At 42.3% G+C, this 27,910-nt stretch overlaps 7 protein-coding genes across 7 annotated transcripts; 3 read left to right on the forward strand and 4 right to left on the reverse strand.

The window, feature by feature from the left end:
- Window positions 1-634: 634 nt before the first annotated feature.
- PCOAH_00017340 (Uncharacterized protein) lies at window positions 635-6,158 on the reverse strand (the record flags this gene model as incomplete). The annotated part of the gene is made up of 5 exons (XM_020058543.1): window positions 635-1,087; window positions 1,225-3,333; window positions 3,434-3,532; window positions 3,726-4,302; window positions 4,471-6,158. The coding sequence occupies 5 exons, from the start codon at window positions 6,156-6,158 to the stop codon at window positions 635-637; spliced, it is 4,926 nt and encodes a 1,641-aa protein (XP_019914244.1).
- Window positions 6,159-8,106: 1,948 nt separating this feature from the next.
- PCOAH_00017350 (Uncharacterized protein) lies at window positions 8,107-9,237 on the forward strand (the record flags this gene model as incomplete). The annotated part of the gene is made up of 2 exons (XM_020058544.1): window positions 8,107-8,364; window positions 8,533-9,237. 2 exons carry the CDS (start codon window positions 8,107-8,109, stop codon window positions 9,235-9,237), a joined length of 963 nt encoding a protein of 320 aa, XP_019914139.1.
- Window positions 9,238-10,375: 1,138 nt separating this feature from the next.
- PCOAH_00017360 (Large ribosomal subunit protein l3) lies at window positions 10,376-12,558 on the forward strand (the record flags this gene model as incomplete). The annotated part of the gene is made up of 5 exons (XM_020058545.1): window positions 10,376-10,567; window positions 10,697-10,758; window positions 10,930-11,043; window positions 11,205-11,575; window positions 12,258-12,558. 5 exons carry the CDS (start codon window positions 10,468-10,470, stop codon window positions 12,556-12,558), a joined length of 948 nt encoding a protein of 315 aa, XP_019914075.1.
- A 636-nt stretch (window positions 12,559-13,194) lies between these two features.
- Window positions 13,195-14,577, reverse strand: PCOAH_00017370 (Cytochrome b5-like Heme/Steroid binding domain containing protein; the record flags this gene model as incomplete). Its single annotated transcript, XM_020058546.1, has 5 exons — window positions 13,195-13,313; window positions 13,523-13,613; window positions 13,834-13,937; window positions 14,103-14,193; window positions 14,497-14,577. 5 exons carry the CDS (start codon window positions 14,575-14,577, stop codon window positions 13,195-13,197), a joined length of 486 nt encoding a protein of 161 aa, XP_019913965.1.
- A 3,851-nt stretch (window positions 14,578-18,428) lies between these two features.
- On the forward strand, window positions 18,429-19,616 carry PCOAH_00017380 (Acid phosphatase; the record flags this gene model as incomplete). The annotated part of the gene is made up of 1 exon (XM_020058547.1): window positions 18,429-19,616. The coding sequence occupies one exon, from the start codon at window positions 18,429-18,431 to the stop codon at window positions 19,614-19,616; it is 1,188 nt and encodes a 395-aa protein (XP_019914110.1).
- Window positions 19,617-21,467: 1,851 nt separating this feature from the next.
- Window positions 21,468-24,005, reverse strand: PCOAH_00017390 (Glucose-regulated protein; the record flags this gene model as incomplete). Its single annotated transcript, XM_020058548.1, has 2 exons — window positions 21,468-23,350; window positions 23,759-24,005. The coding sequence occupies 2 exons, from the start codon at window positions 23,832-23,834 to the stop codon at window positions 21,468-21,470; spliced, it is 1,959 nt and encodes a 652-aa protein (XP_019914000.1).
- Window positions 24,006-26,394: 2,389 nt separating this feature from the next.
- Window positions 26,395-27,696, reverse strand: PCOAH_00017400 (Uncharacterized protein; the record flags this gene model as incomplete). Its single annotated transcript, XM_020058549.1, has 1 exon — window positions 26,395-27,696. One exon carries the CDS (start codon window positions 27,694-27,696, stop codon window positions 26,395-26,397), a length of 1,302 nt encoding a protein of 433 aa, XP_019914077.1.
- Between the last annotated feature and the right edge of the window lie 214 nt (window positions 27,697-27,910).

Below are 27,910 nucleotides of genomic sequence, written 5' to 3' on the forward strand. Positions count from 1 at the left end.
TCACGTGCATACTGTATGCTTAACCCCTGATCGGCAGAATAATACATCATGGCTACATGCCTCAAGGGGAGATTTTTTCTTTTTTTTTTTTTTTTTTAAGTGCTCAGGGGGAATGCACGCCGTGGGGCACGGGAAAATACGGGTAAACAAATAAGTACATATATTTTCCCGCAAGTACGTGTCATCCTTTTTTTTTTTTTTTTTTTTTTCTCCCCCACGGTTAGTTCATTCTCTCGCGTGGGACATCTCTGCGTTGGTAGCATCCCCTAGAGATATGCAACCAGCAGTAAGAAAAGTGGGAAGAGTAACCAAAGCGATCGTGGCGCAACACGCAGTGAGGAAATGATGCCAAGTCGGGGCTCGGCGTTCCAGCTGATTTACCCTTCCCCCTTGTGTGCAACTTGTGAGGAAGCCATTTTGAGTATCGTCACGAATGGGTGGTGTCACATAAGTCTGCCCCTTAAACGGGATGGCAACAAAAAAAAAAAAAAAAAAAAAAAAAAAAAGCTTAAATGAATAAAATGGTTAGTTCTGGATGGAAAATGTGGGCGCCGCTGCGTTGACTGTTCTGCTACGGGCAGCTCACTCGTAGGAACCCCACTGCCTCCCCCTAACTGTATCATATCGGGGTGATCTAAAATCCCTTGGGGTACACATCTCGGAAAAACTTCATCTTTACAAACAAGTAGAAAAAGTAAAAGAATACCGAAAAGGTAACAATGACTAAAACAAAAAAATTGATGCATGCGATGATCGATATATCATTGAACGCATCTACCTCGAACATGTTTACGAAAAAGGTTGGGACGTATCTGATAAAATGATCGTAGAATGGGGAGGATCCCTCGTCCTTGGAGAACGATTTTACGTATTCTATGTACGTGAATCTAGCGAAGTAGGCATAGAACCCATTGTTAAGCTTAGATGTAGAATCCCCCAACTGGTTAAGGAAAATGTTAAAGACTTGGATGGGGGTCGGTTCCTCGGGGCTGCTTCGCTGGTTAATTATGATGCTCGCTTTGATTCCGTTTTTCAGCTTCTGTATGGGCTTGACGTGTATGCGCGTGGTGAGCGCGGGATCGATCACCTGGGGGGAAGCAACGTGAGATGCAATGTGGCAAGCAAATGGAACGCAATGTGGGTAGATAATTTTGGGGCACTGAACATGGGGTGCCAAATCGGACGCTTCACCACGCAAGGGGAAGATTATAAGATCCGCCCTACACTTTTGAAGACCTCCTTGAGGTACTCGGACATGGAGCCAAACACGTTGGTGTAGAACTTTTCCTTCTTCGATGCATCATCCTCGTCGTTGGAAAAGTCATTTTGAAAATGGTTGAAGATGCGCAGGCCGATTTTGATGCCCTTAAGTGGATGCAGGCAGTTGTTTAAAACACGCACATAGGGGTGCGGACACAGACACACGTATCTATTCTGAGCGAAGACACATTTCCCAGGTTCTTTGCAGTTTGATTCACCAGATAGGATGCACTCGTTGTTTTTTTCGCAGAGAGAACTCATCGGATTTCTTGAGTACCCCTCGATGCAGACGCACTTACCGTCAACACACCTTTCGTTGAAATAGCAGAATCGTTTGTTTTGTTCACAAAAGGGGTAGACACAATTGTTGGGTTGCTCCTTTTGCTTGGTGCTCAGTACGTCGCAGAAGCAGAGGATTTTTCCCTTCATTTTGAAAGAGTGGTTCTCTGCGCAGGAGTTGGCATTCTGTTCATCACGTTGATCAAGGGGGTTGTGCCCATCATGGTTACCATGCTTACCATGCTTATCATGCTTATCGTACCCACTGGTCATTTTACGATAAATCACAAAGTTTTGGTCGTGTCTTTTTATGAATGCCCCCGCTATGGTGCTATGCTCATTCTTCTTCACCTCGTTGTAGTCCCCGTAGCTGTACGAAATGACGCTAATGGGGATGTAGGGATTCCCAAGAATGAAGTACTCGTTTAAGATTTCCTCTTTTATGTCATATTCCTTATTTGTGGAGTGGTCCAAAATGTCTACCCTCTTTCTAAGCGGGAGAAGTAACAACAAGTTGTTCTTGCTGACGTTCACCATGGTCCCACTTATTTTTGCTGTGACGATAAAGTTGTTCGTTTTATTTCCCGAAGATATGAAATGAGCAAAAGCATAGTTAATGCAAATTTTTGAGCTTTTCTTGAAAAAGCTCCTGTTTTTTAATATATTATTCAGCACCAGTGGGATGTCGTATTCGTTGCAATATTTTTTTGGCTTTATAAAGACTAGGGGGCTGATCACGTAGAATGTGTACTCTGGTGAGGTGGTCAAAAGATACAGATACGTTAGTATGATCCTAGACTTGTGAAACATGCACAAGTGGTTCTTCTCAAATGTCATGTCCTTGCAAATGTCTACTAACTTTTCACTTTGAAATTTCCTCGTTTTGTAGGATATTTCCAGGGGGTCATTAAAAAAATTGTAATTCTTCATCTTTTCGTACAAGTTTTTTTTCTTTTTTTTTTTTTTGATTTTCTGCATAAATCTGTGGCGCAGCTGGAGGTACTCGCTCACCACGAATTCGCCCTTCGACTTATTGATCATGCTTTCGTAGCACAGACAGCTGTTTTCCTGTGCGGCGAAGTGGTTCATCAGATCCTGGTTGTTCTTGAGCGCGTCGGACTGGCTCCCTTGGGGGGCTACCTCTCCTCCCAAGGTGTACTTTCCATCCAACCTGTACCTACCATCATCCGTGGCGTCCTTCCCATCCGAGCTGTACTTCTCATACAGGCTGTACCTATCGAAGAGGAGGACGCACTCCGGCTCGTACTGCGCAAAGGCATAAAGTTGCGTATTCCAGAAGGTGTAATATTTGGTAATATTATGGGGGTGATTCCTCAGGTAGACATTTTTAAATATTCTGTAAACATAAATGACCTTGTGTTTCCTATTTAATTCTCCGATGAAAAATATGACTGACGCCATATAGGAGACGATGAAGATGCTAAGAGAGTATCGATTGTCTGATCTTAAGGTCACGTGGAAGTCCCCGAAATGTCTGTTATCGAACCGGTTTAGGAAGGCAGCTATTGGGTCGATGACATCAATTCTGTTTGTAGGAGGAGGTTTCAAATATGCGTTCTGATCCTCGAAGGTGAGGTACGGTGCACTCCATTTGTGGGCGTCTTCTTCATCTTTTCTTGGGGGGACCACTTGAAGGGCCCTCTCCTCTGAGCAGAGGGTTCCCGATTTATCTCCGGATAGGTACGCCACGAGGATCGCGTGGTGTATGTTCAGGTGGCGCAGCTCGTAAATCAGCTGAATGTATATGGAGTTCTCCTTGTCCAGGCAAAACATCTGTTCGGTGGAGAAGTAAGTGGTGGTGGTGACTTAGCGATGACGTGGAGGGAAGGGTCTCTCTTTGTGCGCTCTTCTATCCATCCCCCTCTGCACATACGTCGTTCCCAAAGTAAAGAATTATTATGAGGTACTTGACCAACTGCTTGTCCTCATTGAACGGGATGAGGTTGTTCATTTCGTCCAGCGTCAGCTTCACCTGAGGGGCAGCGGTGAGGAAGAGACAGCACGGTGAAAATGTAGGAAAATTAGCTGGGAATAAGCTAGTCTAGATTGTTGCATACTTCGTCGCTGCAGTGCATGATCGCGGGTTTATAGAGACACTAACATGAAAGAAGGCGCATTGTCAGATGTGTAATCAGACGAACATGCAAACACTCTGCGCCACCCACCAGCCGAAGGAGAATCCGCTGGCTCTCCCTGAACAAGGCATCCAGCTCGGTGTGCTCGTAGTAATGCTGGTGCAGGTCTAGCAGGTTAACCAAGAAGCTATGCAGCTGGTAATTGTAGCAGTTAAAATTGTACAACATATCGTAGTGGGACCTCACAGTAGCTATCTTCAGCAACATAGAAATATGTTTTCCCCCACAGTCGAACAGAGCCTTAAACAGCCTAGATAGGACTTGCTGGAATTTAACATAATTAGCTGATGGGACGACAAAAATATCGAAGACATCCATGCGGCTCTCTTTCTTGGGATCGTCCAATTGTTTTATTTGCTTTTTTGTTATCTTCGTGAAGTAGGTCTCATGATTGGATAACTCCTCCCGTGTGAATGTGCTGATGTGGCTGAGGAGCGCTGCCTCGAAGGGGATGTTCTTGTGGAGGGAGGAGTCCTTCAGAGGGTTGTACCTCGCGAAGAGGACGTACTTGAAAATGTCGTGACTCAAATATAGGAGGTACACATTTGAGATGATTTTGTTTTCCACGGTTACCACGTCGTAGGGCCTCTTCGCGTAGCTCGCGCTTCTGAGAAAAGGGGTGGTAAAAACACAATGGTGAAAACGCCGTGGTGAGAACACATTGGAAAAGAAGCAAAAGAAACGCGCAAAAAATGCTGATGAAGGAGACGCGAATTTAGGATGAGGTGTAGGGAGAAAGGCGCTTGGTAAGACCACCCGCCGCTTTGTGCCTTACTCCCGCAGGTAGGAGAAAATCTTGCGCATCGCCGTGATGTACAACATTTTTCCCTTGCTGATCCAGCCAATCAAATTATCCTTCATAAAAAAATGAGTATACTCAGAAAAGTACTCATGGGATGCCAAATAAAAAAAAGGAATAGACAATTTCATGGGGTCTCCAAACCCTGTGATGTAGTCCATTAGGATCAGACTTATCTGTTCCTCATGGTACATCACCTTAATGAGAAAAACGCGATTATCCTCTCTATGGTCAGACAAGTTATATCTTCCCTTTATCCGTTCATATTCTACAAGCACACTCTTATCCGTAACGTACGGAAGAGACCACTGATCATCCTGGGAGATGCTTCCACAGAAAATTACCTCGTCCAAAAATTTTATTTCCTCATTGGCAATTAAAATAAATACGTTATTGTTAATAAAATAATTCTGATCATTTAAATCGAGTGTTGTTCTTATCAGATTGTTCAATTTCCTTTTTTTGTAATTTTCGTGGAAAGAAAAATACTTTAACTCGTTGTACCTGCCTTTATATTTATCGATGTGTGACAGGATGTTAAGGTTGGTGAAGGAGTTCACCAAGAGGATGTTGCTCCATATTTTTTTTTTATTTATGTCCTCCCCGAAGCTCCTGCACTTCTGCTCATCGAACGTGAGATTTGGCATGTCCTTGATATGCGGGGGGGTGTTGCTTTCTTTGGGGGGCTGGGTTTCGTCCGCCCTGTTTGGTTCTCCACCCCTGCTGTGTTTTTTCACCTCAGGGTGATCCACCCCCTGTTCGTGCTCGCCAGTCCCCCCCGTTTTCAAATTCATAAAAAAGTTGTCTACCATTTTGCTATTCAGCGAAGTGTCTCCCATGACCAGGTCAGTGGCCCCACATGCCTGTCCACTTTTCTCCCCCTCACTTTCCCCACCGTCCCCTATTTCGTCATACGCGTAGTGTATCCTGTTATCGCGCAGGAAATTCTCTAGTATGGAATTTTCGCGGCTCTCCAAAAGGGGAGCATCCTGTGGGCAGTTCGATTCTTCCGATCCGTGCGAGTTGTTATCCCCCCCGTGGTAGCTCCAGCTGTGTGCAGATTTATCCTGGACATTTACACTGTTGGCACCCACCTCCAGGGAATTCCCCTTACCTTCCGTTACGTAATGCATGTCGATCATTCTCTCATAGGACCCCTTATAGTCTGTCTCTTCAGACTTGTCATATATAAAGGTGTGCCCATAGATACTTAGGAAATTCATTTCATCCAGGAAGAGGCAATTTATGCAAGACCCCACTGCCTCATGAGGACTAATCTTCCTTTCCACAAACGACTTCTTATTTTGCTTGTAGCGGTCATAATATGTACTGTCAAATTTGAATGTAGAATTGAAGGAAAAGCTGAAGGTATTGTTCGGGTCGCACTCGTTGTCATGCTTGTAGTATATTAAGTCGTTGAATTCTTTTTGCACACACACCACGCGGTTGTTCCTGCTAGATGTTTCCACGAGGTGTTTGTAGTTCTTATCCGCCCACATGTCTTCACCTCCTGCTGCTTCGGTCGTTTCTTCTTTGTCCGAATGGAATATCCTTTTCCGTCCCTCCTCGTGGTTGGACCCATATCCACTCCCCTTTATGTGATTCTCCTCATTCCTCGCCCCTATCACTCTGAGCAGCAGAAGGGAAAGCGGTCCAAGCAGCATGGCTGTGGAAGTTCACTCAAGTTGGGAAGGTTAAGATGGTATATTTTTTTTTTTTTTTTTTCCCCATCATATAGCGCACATCGTGGTGGACTGCACTTCATGTGGACGTAAATAACTCGGGGAGCTTCCCACCGTTGGACATACGCATGCTGTCATTCCAGCACAAAGACAGTGGATAGATGGCGGGAAGGGTGCTTTCAGTGTTCCTTCCCCCGCTCCGCAGCTTCCCATTTTTTTAATTCTCGCGCACAGGATCACCCCACCACGCGTGACGACTCGGCGAAGGTGCCCCGCAGAAAATGGAACATCAAAAATGGCATATCAAAATTACCCCTATACATTATACCGTTGGCCACGGTTGGCATCATTTTCCTCAGCAGGGGGTGGAGCTGATTCTCCTTGGCCTTCCCTAACTCCATTCTCATGAACACTTCGCGCAGTTGTGACAAGAAAATTGTTAGCTCACAGGGGGGGCCCTGCGCGAAGTTCCATCACCGCGTTTCCCCCCCTTGTGCTAGACACCTATGATTTAAAAAGGGAAATCATTCCCCTACCTTCATATAACGCACACCATGACGCACCACCTCTTTTATTATGTTGCCTGAGGTGACTAGGATCTACACCGTGGGAAACATTATCCTACTGATTGTGTCATGATCCTTGCGGTGAACAGTAAGACCTTTTCTTTTTTTTACCCCTTTGGGCAAAATCAATTTGAAACCTTTTATAAGCGGAACATACACAGTTGAACATGCAGGAGTGACCATACACCTTTTTGGATGGGTATGATATACCCCCTTGTGAGCCTCCACATGATTCCTTTTTCCTTCCTTGAGTATCATCGTTCAGACCTATTTTAAGATGACATACAATCACAAAGTGGAAAAAATTTTAAGCTTCCTGCTACGTCAGTTAACTTATTTACAGTTGCGCTTTTCATGACCATTTGGGAAAATAGGAATCATCATTTTGGGGGGTTTTCTTTTTCTCTTTTTTACTACCCCTCCCCCTGACGTGCGATGCGACGAACATACATTTTTACCATTCCCAAGAGGGGGTCCTTTTTTTTCCCGTTACTTTTTATATATGACCAATTGACAGGTGGATGAGTAAAAATACGTTAATATGGAGTTCACCTCATCGATCATTCTTTTTTTTCCTCATCCTGGGGTCACAAAAAGAAAAGTGGTTACGTTGTTATATGCGCTGCTGGCATGGGGGATATTATATTATTATATGCAAAATGACACGCACGCAATAGGTAAAAGATTAATTGGGAAGCGACATTGCTCTCACGCCGCGAAGGGAGCATACCCATAGGAAACAGGTGACCCGTTTTCCCAAGCAGAAGTGCGACTGGAAAAGTGCGAGCCAGCACTGAGAAGTTTGAAAAAAAAAAAAAAAAAAAAAAAAAAACCACATATATATAGCGTTGTTTATTCACCGCGCAAAAGCGTACAAATAATACCTGCGCATTTTTTTCCAACTGGTAACTGCGGAAAAGCAACCCCTACGGGAGTAAATAAATACATCCTAACGTGGCAACCTTTTAATTCAACAGAGTCAGAAACACTCACTTCCCACTTGACAGATTAATCTTTGTATCAGAGCATTCGTTTCTGACCCAGCCAAGGTTGTTAACATTACTACTGCTATATATACGCATGTAACATAAGGCGCATATATACGACGCTGCAGGGGTTCAGCCCTCGCCAGATGAACAAATAATTGCAAAAATTGCGAACGTATATGAATGTATACCTTTACACGGCGAACGTGAACATATGCTTATTGGGCTAAATTCCCTTTGGGTTTCTTCCTCCTTCACCACAACTGAGTTGCCGCCGCTGCGCTTTAAGAGACCCAATTTGGGGAAAAAATAAACAAAATAAACACATAAGTTACGTACCTACGCTCCCTACGTGTTTGCTTCACCACCACCGCCAAGATGAGCGTCAATCGCTACAACTTCAAAACGCTGAGCTCCCTTTTGAAGGACAAAACGCCGCAGCACTTTGACATCCTGCCGCATACGAGCATCAAGTGCGTAGTGCATCCTTCTGTAATATTTACAATTCTGGATGCCTACCTGAGAAGAGATGAAGACCAAACGCATGTCATTGGAACCCTCATGGGGTGCATCATCGACTCGAACCTGGTCGAAATTTCGGATTGCTTCGTCGATAAGCATTCGCTCAATGAAGGAGTAAGTCTGCACGTGTGAATCGTCCCAGGGGTAGAGAAAACCTGTTTTGTGTTTTTCCCCCTTTTTGTTATGTTCCGCCATGTTGGAGCGAAGTGTCCGTTTAGTTGGGCATGCCGAGCGTACATTTCCATGGATAACACTCGCTATCCCCCCACGTTTTACCCGCAGGGATTCCTCCAAATCATTAAGGACCACCACGAAACAATGTATGAGCTGAAGCAGAAGATTCGCCCAAGAGATCAGGTAGTCGGTTGGTTCTGCTCTGGTTCCGAGTTATCCGAGCTCTCCTGCGCCGTGCATGGCTGGTTTAAAGAGCACAACTCCATTTCGAAGTTTTACCCGCATTCCCCCCTAAACGAACCAATACACCTGCTAGTGGACGCTGCACTAGAAAGTGGCTTCCTTAACATCAAGGCCTACGTACAACTACCCATCACGTTGGTAAAGGAATACTTTGTCCACTTTCACGAAATACAAACGGAGTTACTCCCCAGCAATGTTGAAAGAGCAGAGGTGTTGCAGTACCAAGAGAAAGGCTTGTCTGGTAAGGACAAAGACAGCCATATGCATGGCAACAAAAATAGTGTCCTTCCAAACGATATGAATGAAATGTCGTTAAAAAAATTATTAATTATGTTAAAGCAGTGTAAATCGTATGTACAGGATGTCATCGATAAAAAGAAGAAGGGGAACATAGACGTTGGCAGATACCTACATAAGGTCTTCTCCAATGATTCTTTTTCCACTTTGGAAAAATTTGACTCCATAAATGAGAGCATCTTGCAAGACAATTTGATGATTTCGTATCTATCGAATCTTGCTCATTTGCAGTTCCTCATAGCTGAAAAGTTAAACGCGTCGTCATTGCAGTGACGTGCCTGCGGTGATGATAGCGACTAGGGAGGAGGGGGAAAAAAAGAAAAGAAAAGAAAAGAAAAACAGATGCTTGTGCATTGGGTTAATCACCCTCCTCTGCGGACACATATAATGTAGTTAAGACAATGCGTATGCTGCATGCTCCTCCTCGAACAAGTGTGCGTTTGCATTCTTTTTAAATTAGAACGCGAATTAAAAATTGTTTAATTTTAAAACATTTTAAAATTAATTAGTTATTATTTTTTTTTTTTTTTCATTTTGGCTAGCTAACCAGGTAGCTAACTAGCTATTTTTTTTTTTTTTTCACACGATTTTTAGCCATCCCTTTCGTTTAGCTTTTTACAACTTTGTTTATGATTTCGCGCTTAAATTTTTAACTAGTGAGAAGTTATCTCCTTAAAAAAATGTAAAATTGGTCTCTTTAAGGGTAACACTTAGGGTGAAGGTGTTGGTTCATTCGGGTGGACAGTTGCGTAAACTTCGCCCACCATGGCAGTGTGTATTCACCAAATATTTCGGGGGGCGCAAACGTAGGATAACGTGGCAGGTGTGGAGTGGATGCCGCTGAAATAAGCAACCATGTTAATGCTGCCCGCAGTGCACTTTTACCCCTCTTGTGCAGAAAGATCGACGTAACGTAACTGCCTCAGCTTAGCTGGAAGAACCGGACAATCCTTTAGTGGTCTGGTTACTCACAGCGTGCGTGCCATTTTAGGGAGGAACGCCCAAATAAGGATTTTCCTTTTATACAATTTGTTAACTTCCATTTTGTGACAATCGGATGGGGTTAATTTTTTTTTTTTTTTTTCTTCCAAGTTCTGGCAAAATGACTGATGCGTGGCGGCAAGGTGAGGTTAATGTGTGCACATGTTCTCCTATTTTGGCGCTGGGCCGACCGAATGGGGCTACAGCCATACGTTCCATTTTATGCGGATAGCACGCACTGCAACTGGCTCGCTCGTCGCCATGCCGACAACGCCCCTTTACGGACCCGAGTACGTCCAGCAAAGGGGGAGGAAGCCACACGTTGAGCATACGACCAAGTCGGCATGCGTGACATTTTTTTTTTTTTTCTTTTCTCCACCCGAGGAGGAAATTACCATGGCGAAGAAGTAATCGCAATAATTAGATACTTGTTCGCACAAAATGCAAAAATGAGGACCATCTCAACAAAGAGGAAAGAAAAAGAAAAAAATAAAATAAAATACGCAGAAATGAAAATATATAATGCATTTATTCATCTTTTATGAAGTTCTTATCCTTTCCGTGTTCCTCCAATGCATATATAACTACAAATTTGTAAAAAATATCTATTACTCGGAAAAAAGTAAGGGGAAAAAAATGACATCGTATATATTTTTTTTTCTCCTCCGAACCCAAATTGATACACACATGTGTACTAACATTTGGCTGCTTCACCTCATCTCTGCCCTTTCCCACCACCACCGATGTGTAGTCCCCTTTGATAAAAATGGAAAAGACGTAGGCTTGCCTAGCGGCTTGCACAAGTCGAAAGAGGTAACTCTCTTTGATTCGTTAAAATAGCTCACCATCCTAGTGGCCGTGCATAGCGTAACAGCCCTCCTGAGCGGTTTTCCCCAATGAACATGTCCACTTACCTATTTGCACACCACCACTACTCCGATTTAAATTTATACTTACACAAACCCCCCCCCCCCCCCCTCTCAGGTGCGAAAAAAACGAAACTACCAACTGAACATGAAGAAATTTATCCACGCCAGGGACCCTAACGACCCCCAGGAGTACCTCAAGGACATTCCGTACAAGGACGAATTAGACCGAGTGAGCTGAAAAAAAAAAGAAATAAATAAAAATAACCAAAAAAAGCGCAATTTAGTTGGCAACAAAATTACCCCCTTGTATGGATGTGCATAAGTTGTAACCCCGCGCATGCACACGGGTATTCATTCATGCCTGTCCATTTGTTGTCCATCCCCGCGCAGATACAAATACGAGGGAAGAAAATCGAAATGAGGTCTATATTCTCGCCCAACGGAGAGCTAATCCCAGCCACGCTAATAGAAATAATGCCAAACGTCATTTACCGCTTTCTCGACTTTGGCAAAGTTGGGATAGCCTATGGGAAGCCCTTGGATGAAAGCAGGTGGATACTTAAACCAGAAATTGGGCAGATAGCCAAGGTTGGATGTAATTATAAAAATACATGCAGCTTAACTTTAACTCCGCCACAGAATTTTGTGCTGGGGCAAATTATAGATGTGTCCTATTTGTACAATTATAAATATGTGAATGTTCGTGGGCTGTCCAAGGGGAAGGGTTTCTGCGGGGTCATCAAGAGATGGGGATTTCGCAGGTAATTAAAAAAAAAAAAAAAAAAAGGAAAAAAAAAAGGATAAGAGAGATAGTGCCAAATGGGTAATTTTAATGGTCGCATGATCAAATTATGCGTGAGACTATGTAGTTGCTCCGTTGACCCATGCGCCAAAACGGTGTTCACTTGTTTATCCTCATTTGGAGTGAGAAGCATGAAAGAGACATCACGTGCGAGCAGTGCGTGAACAAATTTGCGCATGGATATGGTATACGCCACCCATGTTGTGATGCACTGCCCAGAGTTGATGCAACGACATGGCCCTCGAACGGACGGCGCAAAATGGACGATGTCATTTCGACCTGTACTCAGAATGGTTGCTTCCCATTTTATGCGAACGACACTACGCAAGAATAATTAGGGGGTTAAAGAGGCAAATAGTTTTTCCTTCGTAAAACAAACGACCGTTGAACAATACGAAAAAAAAGAAAAAAAAAAAAAAAATGCACACACACGTACGGGTAGACATGCATAAAAAAAGGCGAGCGCTATATTCACCTTCGATAGACATAAAACGACAAATTTGTGTACCGTCCTTTCGCGTTGTGACAAATGAGTAAATATTTTTATGGCAAGGGGAGTTTGTTACCCCCTCATTTGACCGTGTCTCTATATGCTTTGCTTGTACATTTTCTCACTTTGTGGCCCCACGTTCCACCTACAGAGGCCCCATGTCACACGGAAGTTCCCATCACCGTAAGCCTGGCTCCATAGGAGCATCTACACATATCGGACGAGTGCTAAAGGGAAAGAAAATGCCTGGTAAGCACGGGAACAAATACAGAACCATGATTAACTTAAAACTGTTAGGATTAAATTTGGAGCGAAACGAAATTCTAGTCAGTGGCTGCATCCCCGGAAATAGAAACTCTTATGTGACTGTCACCGCTACCAGGGACAACAAAGTGGATAAATATAAGTACATACTTGATTTGCTATATGAGCAGGAGAAAAATGCCAAATAAGAGGAAGCCTCGACTTTGGTGTTGCATGAACAGGGGGGTATCTTTTCTTGTTGAGGTTACAGATCATCAGTCTATTCCGCGACGTCACCTAAAAAATGGGGGAACACAAATGGGGATGCCTTTTCGTGAGGGAGTGTTCTGTACACCTACGTGACACATGCGGGGGCGCATTTTTTTTCACGTTGAGCGTGTAGTTGGGTCGGCAAAGGGGATCAACGCGGTGTGTGTTCCGCAGTAGCTGTGCAGGAGGCACATGTATGACACATGCTGTATTTAGCAAAGATGAAACGGGACAAGCATTCGGACCTGCTCTGCCATGTATCTAATTATGTAATTTTTCCTCCCCCTCATTATGTCCCTTTTTTTTTTTTTTTTTTGTTTAACTCTCTATATATGCACAACATTGGGGATTCCCCTTTTTTCACATTTTTTTTATTTTTCAAATTAACACTTGAAGTGGATCACTTCTGCGTCACTGCAAATGCAGCTAATTTGAATGGTCATGTTTGGCTGGCCAATCCCCCCAAAAATACAAAAAGGGAATATATAAAAACATGATCAGTGTGCCATTTGGTGGATATTCCACACCCTGTTGAACCCCTCTTCCAACGCTCCCCAATGCAAATTCTTATTTTTTCATTTCGTCCTACCTTTGTAGTTATGTTCTAAGATCCTTTCAACGTTAACCCAGGGGTGGTACTGAAACACGTAGTCGGTGATGTCGTTTCCCGCTTGTTCTGAAAGGATGTCTTCTCCTACGCGGGTAAAGGGAAATGGTGATGAGAGGAGGAAGTGGTCGGATGGTTCCGCAGAGACGCGGTGATCAAACCAATGTAAGTAATATCTTGAGATGGTGTAACTCCTCGGCGGTGTGCGAAAGAACAAGCAGAACTACTCGAGCTAAGCTGCCTCCTCACTCATATGTGTGCGTTCATTACTCTTCTCTCTTCTCTGCTGATCTTACCTCCTGGGTGGAACAACAAGTAGTATGTAATTTCGTAGATCTTATTTTTGTAAATGACCCAAGCATCCTTCTTCGTGTTGTGTTTTGCCACCTGAACAATTTAAGGTTGGTAAAAAAAAGGAAAGCGATAGCAGCATGGGTGAAAGGAGCGCTTCGCAAAGTGGTGTCACAGCACCCATGAGACATGCACATAGATGTCTACATAATTTCTTTTTCCCTCCATTTTTCGCTTCCAACTAGCCAAAAAAAAAAAAAAAAAAAAAAAAAAAAAGCTAATCGCGCGTTTGTATATATGTAATAAATGTACATACCTCTTCCCTGGTGAAGGTCTTTATGGTCTGATCGTCTCCCTCGGTTACTTCCTCTTCATTCTTAAATCCCTCCGATAGATTTGCGTATAGCATTTGGTTCGCGCCTGTATAGATGGACAGTCACAAATGGTAATTTTTGGGTGTGTTGTAAAAGGGGGGCAACATGCCATTTGGGAACACAACTGGGGGTTAAGAAGAGCGTGGTCAGGAGACAGTGCTGCAGAAGAACCGTTTTTCCTCCCTGCAGAGCAACCGAGCGGGGGACTCACCCTGGACATTTTTCCTCAAGGAACATGACGCCCCCTCCGTGTTTCTCTCCACGTTTACTGGCTTAAGTTTGCTGTCATCTTCGTCAGCAGCCTGTTTCGCAATAAAAGGAAAAAAAAAAGGCAAATTAAAGGGCAAGTAAAAACACAAACGGAGGAGCAAGCAATCGCAAGAGCAACCAAGAAAACTACTACGCTTGAGTGCACATGCACCAGACAATACAACCGCGGTGGCCAGACCACTAACAACACAAGTGCTGCACAAGTACAATTTGCCACCGAGTGGTGAAAAAACATCCACATACACATGTATGTATGTAAGCGTGCATACAGATGTACAAGTAGTACATGTTAGGCACATGCTTCATATACACGCGACGTATGCCTGGTTGTTTACTTCCATGTGGGCACCGGATATGAGAAGAACTATCGTCAATAGGAGGATTTTGAAATACGTGGTGCTACTTCTCTTACGCATTTTGTTCTGATATTTAAATTTGGAAAAATAAAAAAAAAAAAAAAAAAAAAAAGAAAGCTTCAAAAAAGTCCGGGTCGAGTGAATACACGCCGTTATTTAGTGGCTGTGTTTCTGTTTCGTTATTTTTGCAATTTGGTTACTTTGCAATTTTGTGTTTTTTTTTTTTTTTTTTGGTCAACCTGGGGACACAGAAATGTGATACATGTAGCAAATATATATGTATATACGCAGGGAACTTCACAAAAAGAAAAAAAATAATAATCTTTTTATATATAATGAAATAAGAATATACATGCAAGGGATACCTTTTTCCGGTCTTAAAAATGACTGCGGTTTGAGGAGACTTGGCGAAAAAAAAAAATATTTTACATATTTAAGTATAAAATTGAGTAGCTCGTTTGGATGAATTTGATGAACATTTTATTAAAGAATTTGTTTTAATTATTTTTAAGCATAATTATTTTTTTTACTTCGTTTTATTTCACCATTTTGTCAATTTTTTAAGGAAGTTAATTTCCGTGGCCTTTTGTGATTTATAGTTTTCGGGTATTGCTCCTCCCTCAGTTTGCCTACATTTTTATATATCCATGGCTGCGATGACCGCATTTTATGGACATCTTTTTATATGCCCATTAAGCCCTCCGTAATGACTTATCCCTGCTGCTTTACGTCCGCCCCGTTCTTTTTTTCCTCCATGGCGTTTTCCACATTTTTCGTCTTCATCTGCAGCTAAACCATTTTAGATTTTTTTCATGACTCTCATGGCATATCACTGCGATGAGTGAATTCATCCGAACAATACAGTTCAATACAGAGAAAAAACCAAAGTGACCTATGCGTATAAGTTTTTTTATTTTCGCTTTGAGGTGGTCGTATATGCAGATGCTACCTTTAGAGCTGTGCCGAAATAATGACTCAAAGGAAAGGATGTCATTCCAAATATGAATAACCTTTTTTTGTATTTTTTTCTTATTTTGGGTTGCTATAATTTAAAAAACATTACAAACAAGTCTCCCCTGTTACTGAAGTATCTATCTGGACAGTCGATTCCACGATCTGCTCAACTTATCTTTCGAGGCAGCCGTTTGCATCCCAATGTACCATTCTGTAGTGTCCCTGTTTTTTTCTTTTTTTAGCACTGTACATTTGGCATGTTTAAAAAGAAAATAAATTTTGTATGTTCAAATTTATTACAGAGATTCGTTCGCGTGGGTTAGAATTGTACTCTTTAGGGGGTTAAGCTATTGGGGGTTTGTTGAAGTTGGTGTAACTGGCGCGACCGGGAAGAGAAACCCCTAGCAGCAGCACCACCATCCGCTGCAAGATGATATATGCATGCGAGTAACCTAAACATATTGGTTAGCAGTTCGCACCTTCTGCTCAAAAGAAAGAAAATTATTCTTTCAAATTAGGTGCCCCATTTCAGTGAAAGTCGTTTTCAAACCGTCACATCGATTACAAAGCAGGTTGGCAGAATTGTTGCGTAATCCCAGACAAACGCCCTTAGCAATAATATGTTTTACTGCCTGCCTTATGTTGTTTTGGGATATTAGACCTTCTTATAAAAATGGTATAGAAATAAAAAGGGGGGGATGTCGAAATGGTAATCGCAGTGACGGCGCGATGGTTCCTCCTTTTTTTTTCTTTTTTTTTTTCTTTTAGCAGTGCGAAAAAACGTGATTAACCATTTGGAATGGTCATTTTTTCCCCCCCGTTCGGCTGATCAATTCCCTTTCGTTGCGTTCCAAATGGTTAAAAGAAATTTAACAACGTGGAAAAAAAAATAATAAATGGGTAGCCACCTAATGTATACGCGAGGAGGCGCAGGAGTTCCAAATGGTTGAGGCAAATGACGAATGACGACCCACCTTTTGCTAACAACACCTGTGCTTTTTAACGTAGGGAAAAAAAAGTGCCGTGCACACGTGAACCCCCATGTGAGTACGCGTAGGCGATGTGCCCACCGTAGTGCATACACACCTATCAGGGGAAGTTGATTTGCCTTTGAACAAAGTTTCGAAGGAGGCACAAATGGGGCATGCCAAACGGTCACTACGAAATATTGGTCAGTGCTAAATGGCTTACCCCCCTTCCAAGGATGTTCCGTTAAAACGCGCAAAGTTAAAGAGTCCAAGGGACTCCCCTTACACCCTGTTGGGTGCACATATACACGTACACAATGTCGTCATTTTCCTTTTGCCTCACTGTTCATTTCTACCTGTTTTATGCCACCCTATCACGTTACTCAGAAGAGCCTTCGCGGTGCACTCCAACTGCGTGCACAGATGGCAAATGTAGAAACAACTGCCACACACCAACATGGAACATTCCTATAAAGGGATTGTACATGGGCAAACCCTGAACGAAGGGGTAAGAATAGACAGTAGGAAAATATACATGGGTGTCCTCTTTTCCTTCCTTCCCCCTTTCTGTTCATTCAAACCCCGTAGGAGCACATTTTGATGCTGAAATGATGCCACAAAAAAGTTCACATTCCTGTCGCTTTTCGCCTTCCTCCCCTGTTGGGTCATTGCCCATTCATTGCGTGTATGAGGTACGTATGGTGTCGCACATGTTAACATGTATGCATGGAAATGAAGGGACAACGGTGGAAAGTGCCATTCGGAGTAGAAACGAAGGGGAACATTAACAACAGAAACGATTGCCCGGTTGGGGTAGTTCAGTGTGTGAACAAAATTGCCAGAAAGAATTCACAGAAAAAAAAAAAACGCACAAGGTCAATTTGTTAACAAGTTATCAGCACAGTGGTGGAAGGAATTATACACGTATGTACACATCCCACGGCGCGCGCGAAATGCACATGTCGCATGTTTACGTTTATGGGTATTTTTACGTGTATGTTTACGCATATGTTGGCGCGTGGTTCAGGCGATGCATGCGTACAAACGTGCATCCATAGGCGAGGGGCAATAGTGCCAACCGATGGAAAAGAGGCAGTGCTGCAAATGTGCTGGAAATTCCGTCCAACGCAGTGCTAAAAAAGTGCCAAAATAGCGCAAATAAAAGGCGCAAAACAGGGCGTAAAATGTGGCATAAAGTGGGACGTAAAATGTGGCGCAAAAAAAATGACGCAAAGATAACGATTAACACTTACACATTCCTCTTTTCTTTTCTTTTTTTTTTTCTTCCCTGTTCTTTTGCCACATTTGTTTCACTTTTTTTTTTTTTTTTTTTTTTTTTCTGCCCATTTTGTGTGTACAAAATTATATACCACCACGCGAGAATTCTTTTTTTTTTTTTTTTTTTTTTTGAAATGTAAAAATGTATAGTAAAAGGGGACTTCCTCACTTCATGTGATTTAATTAGGTTAACGAAGTATGCATGTGTGAAATATACACATACACCCATGTACTCACGCACGTACACACACATGTACGCACACTGATAAGGATAAACCAAAAGAACGAAGTTTTTTTCGGCGTAAGTTCATCGTGTCATTTTATTTCCTCCCCCGCTTGCAATTTCCTGCGTGTCCAAGCGCTTCCATCATTTTTTTTTTTTTTTTTTTTTTTTTTTTTGCGTATTTTCCGCACCACCCATTTTTTGTACATTTTGATCACTGCCTCAGTTGAGTTAATTGTCCCGCCGTTTCCACTTGGCCTCGCGTAGTCCACTCGACCTTACACGCGTAACATTACTCCCCCTTATGGTAAGTAATTTTTCTTCACTTCGAGTGAGCCATGTTTGTGTGAGAACTGACAAACGCCTTGCATATTCTACGCACGTCCAGTCGCGCTTATGTGTGTACGTTCCCCCATGCACATACTTGTATTCTCACCCTTTAATACACACCAGCACCTCCGCAGCTACCCCACCAGAAGTCGCCAAATATGAATTTTTGTAAAACGGTGTTCAATGTTTTTTTTGTCTTGTTGTTTATAAGCAGTTACGAAATAAAATGTCAACTGCGATTCGCCTCTCTGGGGGACTGGGGAAAAGAATCCAAGTCCCAATTGCTAAATGCCAAATATTTCAAGCAGTACATAAAGAATGAGCGTGTGACTTTTATAGTGAGTCCGGGTTCTAATTTCCTCGATGGGGTGAAAGGTTTGGATGACCCTGCCTGGAAGAGTTTATATGAGGATGTGTACGCAGAAGAAAATGGAGACATGTATATGCCCTTCTTCACCGTATTGGGAACTCGCGATTGGGCAGGGAATTACAATTCAGAATTGTTAAAAGGTCAGGGGTTGTATTTAAACGAGGATGGACAAACTACCATAGAAAAAGATATAGATAAAACCCCCTACCCCAAATGGATCATGCCAAATTATTGGTATCACTATTTTACTCATTTTACTGTCTCCACTGGACCCTCCATTGTGAAAACCGGTCATAAGGACATGGCTGCTGCGTTCATTTTTATCGACACATGGATACTCTCTTCAAATTTCCCATACAAGAAAATACACGAAAGAGCATGGGCAGACTTAAAGGCACAGTTAAATGTCGCCAAAAAAATTGCAGATTATATTATTGTCGTAGGAGACCAACCTATATACTCCTCCGGGTATTCTAGAGGAAACTCTTACCTGGCTTACTACCTGTTGCCTTTACTAAAAGACGCTCAAGTTGATTTATATATATCTGGTCACGACCATAACATGGAAGTTTTAGAAGATAGCAACATTGCACACATAACCTGTGGGTCCGGTACCATGTCCGGTTCAAAAGGCAACATGAAAAATGGGAAATCCTTATTCTATAGCAATGACATAGGCTTCTGCATTCACGAGCTAAGCAGCAACGGTATCATCACCAAATTTATAAGTGGCAAAAGTGGCGACGTTATTTACACGCATAAAATAAATTTGAAGGGGAAGAAATCTCTAGATAAGGTGAACTCTCTGCAGTACTTTGCATCTCTTCCAAAGGTGGAACAAGTTGATGTTCCTGCCAGTGGGACTATGGGGAATAAAGATTCCTTTGTAAGAATTGTCGGCACCATCGGTATCCTCATAGGATCTGTAATTGTTTTTATGGGTGCATCTTCTTTTTTATCGAAAAATATCAAGTGACTGTGATTCTGTTTTTCTACCTCTGCGATTTAGTGTATTTCATTTTCTGTTTTTTTTTTTGAAACACTTTTTTGTGAATATATAAACCTACATCTGATCTATGTACCCATTGACAACCTGTTCCTCATGCGGATACGACTAAAGGGATAGCTGCGTGCAGTGCGTTATCACACTGGGGCGGAGCGCTGTGGAAGCCGTGCGAAAGAGTCGAGATGGAAACCCACTTTTGGGGGGGACCCTTCAAATGGGGATAACGAGCCAAGCACCAGGGTTGGCTATACGCCTTTCGTCTCTCAGACAGAACGGTTCCTTTAGAGATTGGTTTCCCTTCACGAGTGTTCTAGAGGACAACTCTCCCGTTTTGCATTCATTTGTTAAGCGTCTCGGGCTGTCCCGCGTGGTACACTTCCTACATTGTGTGTGCTCAGATTCTCTCCCTTTTGGCGAAAAAAACGGACCTAACTTTATGAGCGGGTCAAAATGGTCTACGCGATTGTTGTATTCACGACGTTGCAGAGGGGTGTTGCGCGGAAGGGATAAACATGAGATAAATCAAAAAAGTATATTTATGTTTTTATGTTACATGTGCAATGGTGTGGGCATGCTAAGGGGGGAAAAATACCATGAGAAATTGCTTTTTTTTCCCCGATTGGGTGGCCTAAATCGGATCATCCTTTTTTTAACACCACAAAGCAAAGGTAGAAAAATGGGAAAACACCTGCCCATCCCCTTGTCTGATCACCCAAATGGGGTAAAATAAATGTTACAGGATGTTGCCATCGTGGGTGATATATCCTCCCCAGTTGTACTTTCGCCCAGTAGAGGCGTCTTCCCAATTGAGTTTTCTTTTCGCTCATTCGGGAAACTCACCAGGGTGATGAACTTGCACAGCTGGAAGGGTACCCATTTGGCTTATTGATCCGGGGAAGGTGCACTAAAAAGATATTTCCCTTTGTATGCCACCTGCCCCCCGATAAAGCGTAGCTGGTTTAGTGTCCCCTTTAAAGGGAGTAAATAAAACGCAGTTCATATTGAGTCCACTTGAGCTAGGACAAAGGTATTGCGCATCACCAGGTGAACAAATCACCGAAAAAGGACGCAACTTGTTTGCGATCACATTGTGACCTTTCGAAGAGCACCTTGTCCGCCGAAATTTTAAGTCTGTCCGCATCCGTCTCTCCTTTAACAAGATTTGCTATACAATTGGGAAGCAGAACCTTAGCGGCGGGTTTCAGCCATGCAGTGTTGTATGCCCTTCTACGGGTACAGCGAGCCGTTTACGTATCTCCAGCGCGTGCATCCACGTGGGGTTTTTTTTTACGACGCCATTTTTTCGGCGATATGGCAATCCAAATGGATAACGGAATTTCCGATGGAGTTCCTCTACCCAGAAGATGCGGCGCCCGCTAATACACCCCCCGCACAAACCATCTCCTTTATACAATATACTACGATATGAGATACGCTGTTTAGGAAGTTAATTTTTTTTTTTCTAGAAAGTTATGTGCTAGACAATATGCTAGACGGTATACAATGGCTCAGTTACACTACTATGAGAAGTGACTCCTCGCAGCACACGAAAGCATCTACCCGCTTGAGCGTGTAACGCATGTAATTCGCTTCTTATCAATGGTAAAATGGGGGAATTGTGCGCGAGATAGAGAGAGAGAGAGAGGGGAAGAGAGAAAAGATGGGAAAAGAAGAAAAAAAAAAAAAAAAATTGGGGTGTGTTGGGTGATCCCCGGGCGAGTGAACAACTGCCCACGGATGCGCATACGAATGAAGGGAATTTCTCTACACAAATTACACAGCTACTTAATGACACCCCAACGTTCGTTCCTATGGCAAAATTTACAACTCGTCACTCTCGACGTCCTCGTCTCCAGTTGGGGGTGGGGAGTTGGCGCCTGGTTGTCCGTACAACTTTACAATAATAGGTTGGCAAACAGCCTCTACATCCTTCAACTTCTGCTTTAGCGCTTCCGCATCGGCATTGGAGTTGTTGCTCAGCCAGTTCTCTGCATCTTTTACTGCATTCAAAATAGCGTTCTTATCATCCTTTTCAATTTTGTCTGCCAATTTGTCTTTATCCTCCACAGTGGCTTTCATATTCTGTAGATAATTATCAAGGTTGTTTTTCGCTTCTACTTTTTCTCGTAGATTCTTATCCTCATCGGCAAATTTTTCTGCATCGTTAATCATTTTTTCGATTTGTTCTTTGGACAGTCTTCCTTTATCATTGGTAATTGTAATTCCCTTACTTTTTCCTGTACCTTTATCTTCCGCTTCTACGTGGAGGATACCATTTTTATCTACTGTGAAGGTCACTTCAATTTTGGGGACACCTCTCTGTGCTGGTGGGATTCCTGAAAGTTCGAATTTTCCTAAAAGGTGGTTATCCTTGGTTAATGCTCTTTCACCTTCAAAAACTTGGATTAACACAGCTGGTTGGTTGTCTTGGTAGGTAGAAAAGGTCTGTGACTTCTTCGTTGGAATAACTGTATTTCTTTTAATCAGTTGGGTCATGATACCTCCAACGGTTTCTATACCTAAGGTTAGTGGAGTAACATCTAGCAGAACCACATCTTGCAATTCTTCTCCCAAAATAATTCCCGCCTGAATGGCAGCACCGTATGCTACTGCTTCATCTGGGTTAATACCTCTATTTGGTTCTTTACCGTTGAAAAATTCTTTTATAATTTGTTGAATTTTGGGGATACGAGTAGATCCTCCTACTAGAACGATTTCATCGATTTTGCTCTTTTCATATTTTGCGTCATCTAGTACCTTCTTTACGGGTTCTAAAGTTTCTCTAAATAAGTCATCATTCAATTCTTCAAACTTGGCTCTCGTCAAGGTCTCAGAGAAACTATGTCCTTCTACGATGTCTTCAATCTCAATCTGTGTAGAGTGCACTACAGATAAATTTCTCTTTGCAATTTCGACTTCCTTTCTTAACTTTTGGATGGCTCTCTTATCAGATCTTAAATCTATGTTTGTCTTCTTCTTAAAAATTTTGATAAAATAATCCATAACTCTTTGATCGAAGTCCTCTCCTCCTAAATGGGTATTTCCTGCCGTGGCGTAAACCTCAAACACACCATTGTCGATGACTAAAATGGACACATCGAAAGTTCCTCCTCCTAAATCGTAGACCAAAATGCTCGTCTCTTCCTTCTTGTCCAAACCGTAAGCCAAAGCTGCTGCAGTTGGTTCATTTATAATACGAACAATGTTTAAACCTGCAATGGTTCCTGCGTCCTTTGTTGCTTGTCTCTGTGCATCATTGAAGTAGGCTGGTACTGTTACAACTGCGTTTTTAACTGGCTTTCCCAAAAAGGATTGAGCTATTTCTTTCATTTTTTCCAAAACCATGGCACTGATTTGTTCTGGCGCAAAGGTCGTCTTCTTATCCTTTATCTGTACTCTTATATTTGGCTTTCCTTCCTGGTTTACAATTTCGTATGGCAATAAAGTCCTATCTTTCACAACTTCCTGGTCGTCAAACTTTCTTCCTATCAATCGTTTCACATCGAATACTGTCTGTGTGGGGTGTAGGGTGGCTTCCAATTTAGCTGCTTCTCCCACTTTCCTTTCTCCGTCCACGAATGACACATAGGATGGCGTGATACGGTTTCCCAACTCATTGTTCAATATTTCGACTCTGCCATTTTTGAAAACACCAACGCAACTGTAAGTCGTACCTAAGTCAATTCCGATCACGGGGCCTTCAACTGGAGAGTGAGCAGGGGGAAAGTGGAACAGGTGTTTGTTTATGCATGAATGCGGGGCGGTCACGCAGGGGGTGAACAAGCGGTTCATATGTAATAACCACCAAGTGAAGCAACACATAAGGGGGTGGAGGGCAAACCCTCTTTTTAATTTTTTTTTTTCGCCCTTCCACCATTACATGTTGTGCGACTTGGCAGAGCGGTACAAATTCATCATGCCAACGCGCAACGGTTTTTCCTCCCACCCCCTCATTCCACGATATCGCTATACGTGCTGCATGCTTCACTCGTGTTTGTTCCCTTAGGGGAAAATTTCCGATGCTACCCCACGCATAAAGCGTGCATACGTTTTAAGCGTATGAACGTAGTGACGCATGCATTGACGCACTCACGAACGAAGTAGGTACTTACTGTTGGAATCTATGGCCCTAATACAATTTAACACGCATAGCGCGAGGAGAAAAATAAACGGCCTCGTATTCCTCATCTTGACTACTTTTGCATGAACAAATGTGGGCGCAAAGAGGCTAAGTGCGCGTGAAAATAAATAGTTTTACGTATGTTCGTACGTGTATGTACTTATGTACGTATCCACGACGAATAGGTTAAAAAAGGGATGTGTTCTGACTCAAACGAACAACACGTGAAAGATTCAAAATCATTCAAAATGGGAAAAAAAAAAAAAAAAATAATAAAATAAAAATAAGGCTCTTAAAAAATGTTGAGAAAACGGGAAATGGTTTTTAATTTTTTACATGCATGTTGCGTATGTACATATGTGCTTACATATATATACATGTATCAATGTTGCGCGTGGATCATATGCATTTTTACGCGTTATTTTATTTTATTTTTTTTTTTTTTTGAGGTGATGAGTTTCACAGCACTTTTCCTCGCAATGGCGTAATACATGCTTGCAATGCAGTTTACGCTTCGCCTCTTTTTTATACATGATTTACGGTATGTATTCAGCGCTTCACATTTGTTTGTGCTGTTTTACCTTTATTTTTTTGTTTTATTGTTTTCAACCCCAAGGGTCATGAGGATAGGTGCGCAACTTTTTCTTCTTGTTGAACACATATATATATAGTGCCAAGTGGCAAAACCGTTTATGTATGTACGTATGAATCATATATATGTGCACCTGTTTTTATTGCTTGCAATTTGCACTTGTTCTTTTTTTTTTTTTTTTTTTTTTTTTTACCAAATTAAGCGCCAACTTTGACCTGTGCCGTGCGCTAATCCGATCAGCAGAAATCACGACCGAGCTTTTTAAGCCCTCTCACGGGGGGTGTTACTTTGCGCGCCAATTGGAGGGGAGGAATAAGAAAAACGCTCGACAATAATTCCAAATGGGAAATTCACTGATGGAGCAGCTACTGACGGCACATTTGGCGTTCTAAGAATGAATGCCAAGTGACGACTTGTGATACAAGCTTATGGCATACATTTCACGTTCTTCGTACAAGGAAAAAAAAAAAAAAATGTACCGCAAATTTTTGTTCATTCCAGTATTTTTTGCCGGGAGTGGGAATTGCCTCTGGATGCGTTTGCGATATTGTTGTGACCTTTGGAATGACCATTTGGCTCCACGTATTTTCCGCAAAAGGTTATTCTTTTTATTTTTTTCTTTATACAAACTTCTGGGTGGTGTTATCATTATGGTAGCTTGCGCACCTTGACCATTATGAGGGACGGGCAAATCGGCGCCACTCATTGCTCACACACGGAACAGTGCGAGCAAAGAAATATGCATATATAATGTGTGTTATACATTTTTTATATAACCGTCTGTGTACCCCCTTTCAACCCCAACTTTAACCACACCAGTGTTGGGGGCACCTCCAAAATTGCTACAGACGTGCTCGCCAAAATTGTTCATTCTGGGAAAGGTGAAAAAAGGAAATGTGGAAAATAGCTCGAAAAAGGCATACAAGCCAAAAAAAAAAAAAAAAAAAGAAAACAGCCAAAGATTTGAACGAACAAACCATACCCCATGTAACACACACCGAATGGGTTTCCCTCCTACTGAAAAAGCAAATGTTGCGAATAGAAGTAACGTGGCCAATTTGGGGTCACCCTACCAAATGCGTATTCTTCATTTGTGAATCCCCGGAGGGTTAACCAGACATTCGCGCCCACTTCGGTTAGTGGCTCCTGCACGTGGTCTGACCGATTTGCTGACCGGCCCACCGACCGACTGACCATTTTTACACACACGCAGATGAAAAGAAAAAAAATGCAAAGTCGAGCTACTCAGGATGATCACTTTTTACTTCCGTTTAAAATTCCCAATAAATTCGTAAAAATGGCTCACTGTGCTGATTATTTTATATATATTTTTTTTTTTATTCACCCCTATGTTCTAATTGAGTCGATATAACAATGTGCGAGGCGGAAATGTTGGCAAATTTCGTAGGCACACCCTTAAATGCTCCATCCCTCCGTTACAGCGCAACGGGGGAAATAGTAAAAATATTTTACACCATTTTGGTACACCCGTATGTACATAATCTTCGCGGAATTGCAAAAGTGATACCATCGTAATGACCTCACTTGTCATTACGAATTAGTTAACCGTTTTGGGAATTCCTCAATTGGGGAAATAAAAAATAATAGAACAAAAAAAGCACGTCACAGTGTAGCGCGGTTAAACGGTTCCGCGGCTCAGTACATCACAACGATGTGCGTTGCCCCACCGCATGATGGAAAAAAAAAGAAAGGAGTGCATCCCACCTTTTGAAAAATAAAAGCGGGACAATCATGATGCGACCGAATTGGCGCGTATGACACGTTTAGCAACACTGGGAGTGAACGGGACGAGATAATGGGGGAGACGCACAAGGGATGTACCCCTTAAATGTATTGAAAAAATGGACAAATCACCCCGCGCAGAGCATGATCGCATGCACTGGTCGGATAACGCAGTGGTTATTTTGCCATAGGGAGAGGGGCACACAAATTGTTCGGTTCGGAGAACAAAAATAATGCGCGAAGTTTGTCCTTTCTTTTGAAGTTACCTACAGGGGGAGAATGCCCTTCCCTCCTCACGAACTCAACTCGATAATCAAATACTGGTAAAAGAAGTTCCTTCTTCGTTTGCCCAAATGGTCACGTATATTATCCCGGTACAGTCGATTTTTCTCATTTATGTTTTTTATGTCAATTTCGTTATCGCTGCAGTTATAGGTGGAGCTGGAAGAAACTTCTACATCGTCCAACAGGGTTGCAAAGTTATCTCCTTGCTGTTCGATGCTTTCGGTTTTTTCTCCATTAGGGTGGATGGTCGCGTCGTAGCTAGTTGGTATTTGTCGAGAGGGATCCCCTGGTTTACACACCCCCTTTGACTTCAACTTGGCACAGTTAGACTTAACATCAAAGAAGTTTACCTGGCCAAATAATTCGTTGTCCCGAAAAAGGTAGTGGTGCTTGCAATCCTTGAGCAGCGTTTTATAAATATGCAAATAAAAATTGTCACTTATTAGATTCTCATCAATGTAGATAATGTTGTAGCAGTTGTACGGCAGCAAAGACGACGACTCCTCTGTAATCTTGATGAAGTATTTTACATGACTACGCAGAAGAATGATGTTATTACAAATGCTTAACTCACATGGAGAGATAAAAGAGCTATTTGGAAGAATAATGGAAAAATTCTTGTTTTTGAAGTAATATTCTAGCGTGTACAAAATATCGACAGTGTTATTAGTTCGACTCATAAGACTTAGAAGAAAAAACGCCAACAAGGTTTTCCTAAAATCGCACTGGAAATATTTCCCTAGTAATTTGTACAGATTGGATAAGATTGACTTAAAACCCAGACTGCCATTATGTATCTGCCTATTGAATGAAAAAACATCTCTCGTGGTGTCTTTAATGATTTGTTTTACATCTGGGTAGAAATTTTTATTTTTCATACTTCTCCAGATTTTTAAAAAAAAATATTTATTTTTCAGTAGGTATTGTTTGTACATGTGGAATGATTTTTCCTCGGACAGTTGTTGCATCTCATCGTTGTCCGTTTCAAAGGTGACTTCAATGCATTTTGCTATTTCCCGTATGATCTCTTCGTCTTTTCTCCTTCTTAACAATTTGAGCAAAAATATATAATGGTTAATTATTTCAATTTGCGTTTTTTCTACATTAATTTCTGTTTTTCGGAACTCATTTTTGGTGTTAAAAATGGTATAATGGTGGTTCATTTTTTCATCGAATAGCTTTCTGTTCACGCTTCCACTGGGGAAGGTCACCTTCTGCGTCGGCATTAGAGGGTCCTCCCCCTCGCTCTCCCCCCCTTCGTAGTCCTCTTCTATTTCGCGCAGGTCGGCCACCAGCTTGTCCGCATTCATTTTATAGCGGGGTGGAAGTATGGCAAACTAGCAAAGCAAGGGAGCGCTCACATGAGTACAAATCTGTGTGAACAACTATCTACGTCGTATCTGTGCTAGCAAATGGAAACGCATACAGGTGACCGGCTTACCCGTGAGCTGACGCCGTGACTGCTATATATGGCGCAAATTGAACGGGTTCCCCACGTAGGCGTATTCTCCCTCCGTAGGGGAT

This window comes from Plasmodium coatneyi, chromosome 7 (genome assembly GCF_001680005.1).
Source record: "Plasmodium coatneyi strain Hackeri chromosome 7, complete sequence".
Taxonomy (NCBI): domain Eukaryota; phylum Apicomplexa; class Aconoidasida; order Haemosporida; family Plasmodiidae; genus Plasmodium; species Plasmodium coatneyi.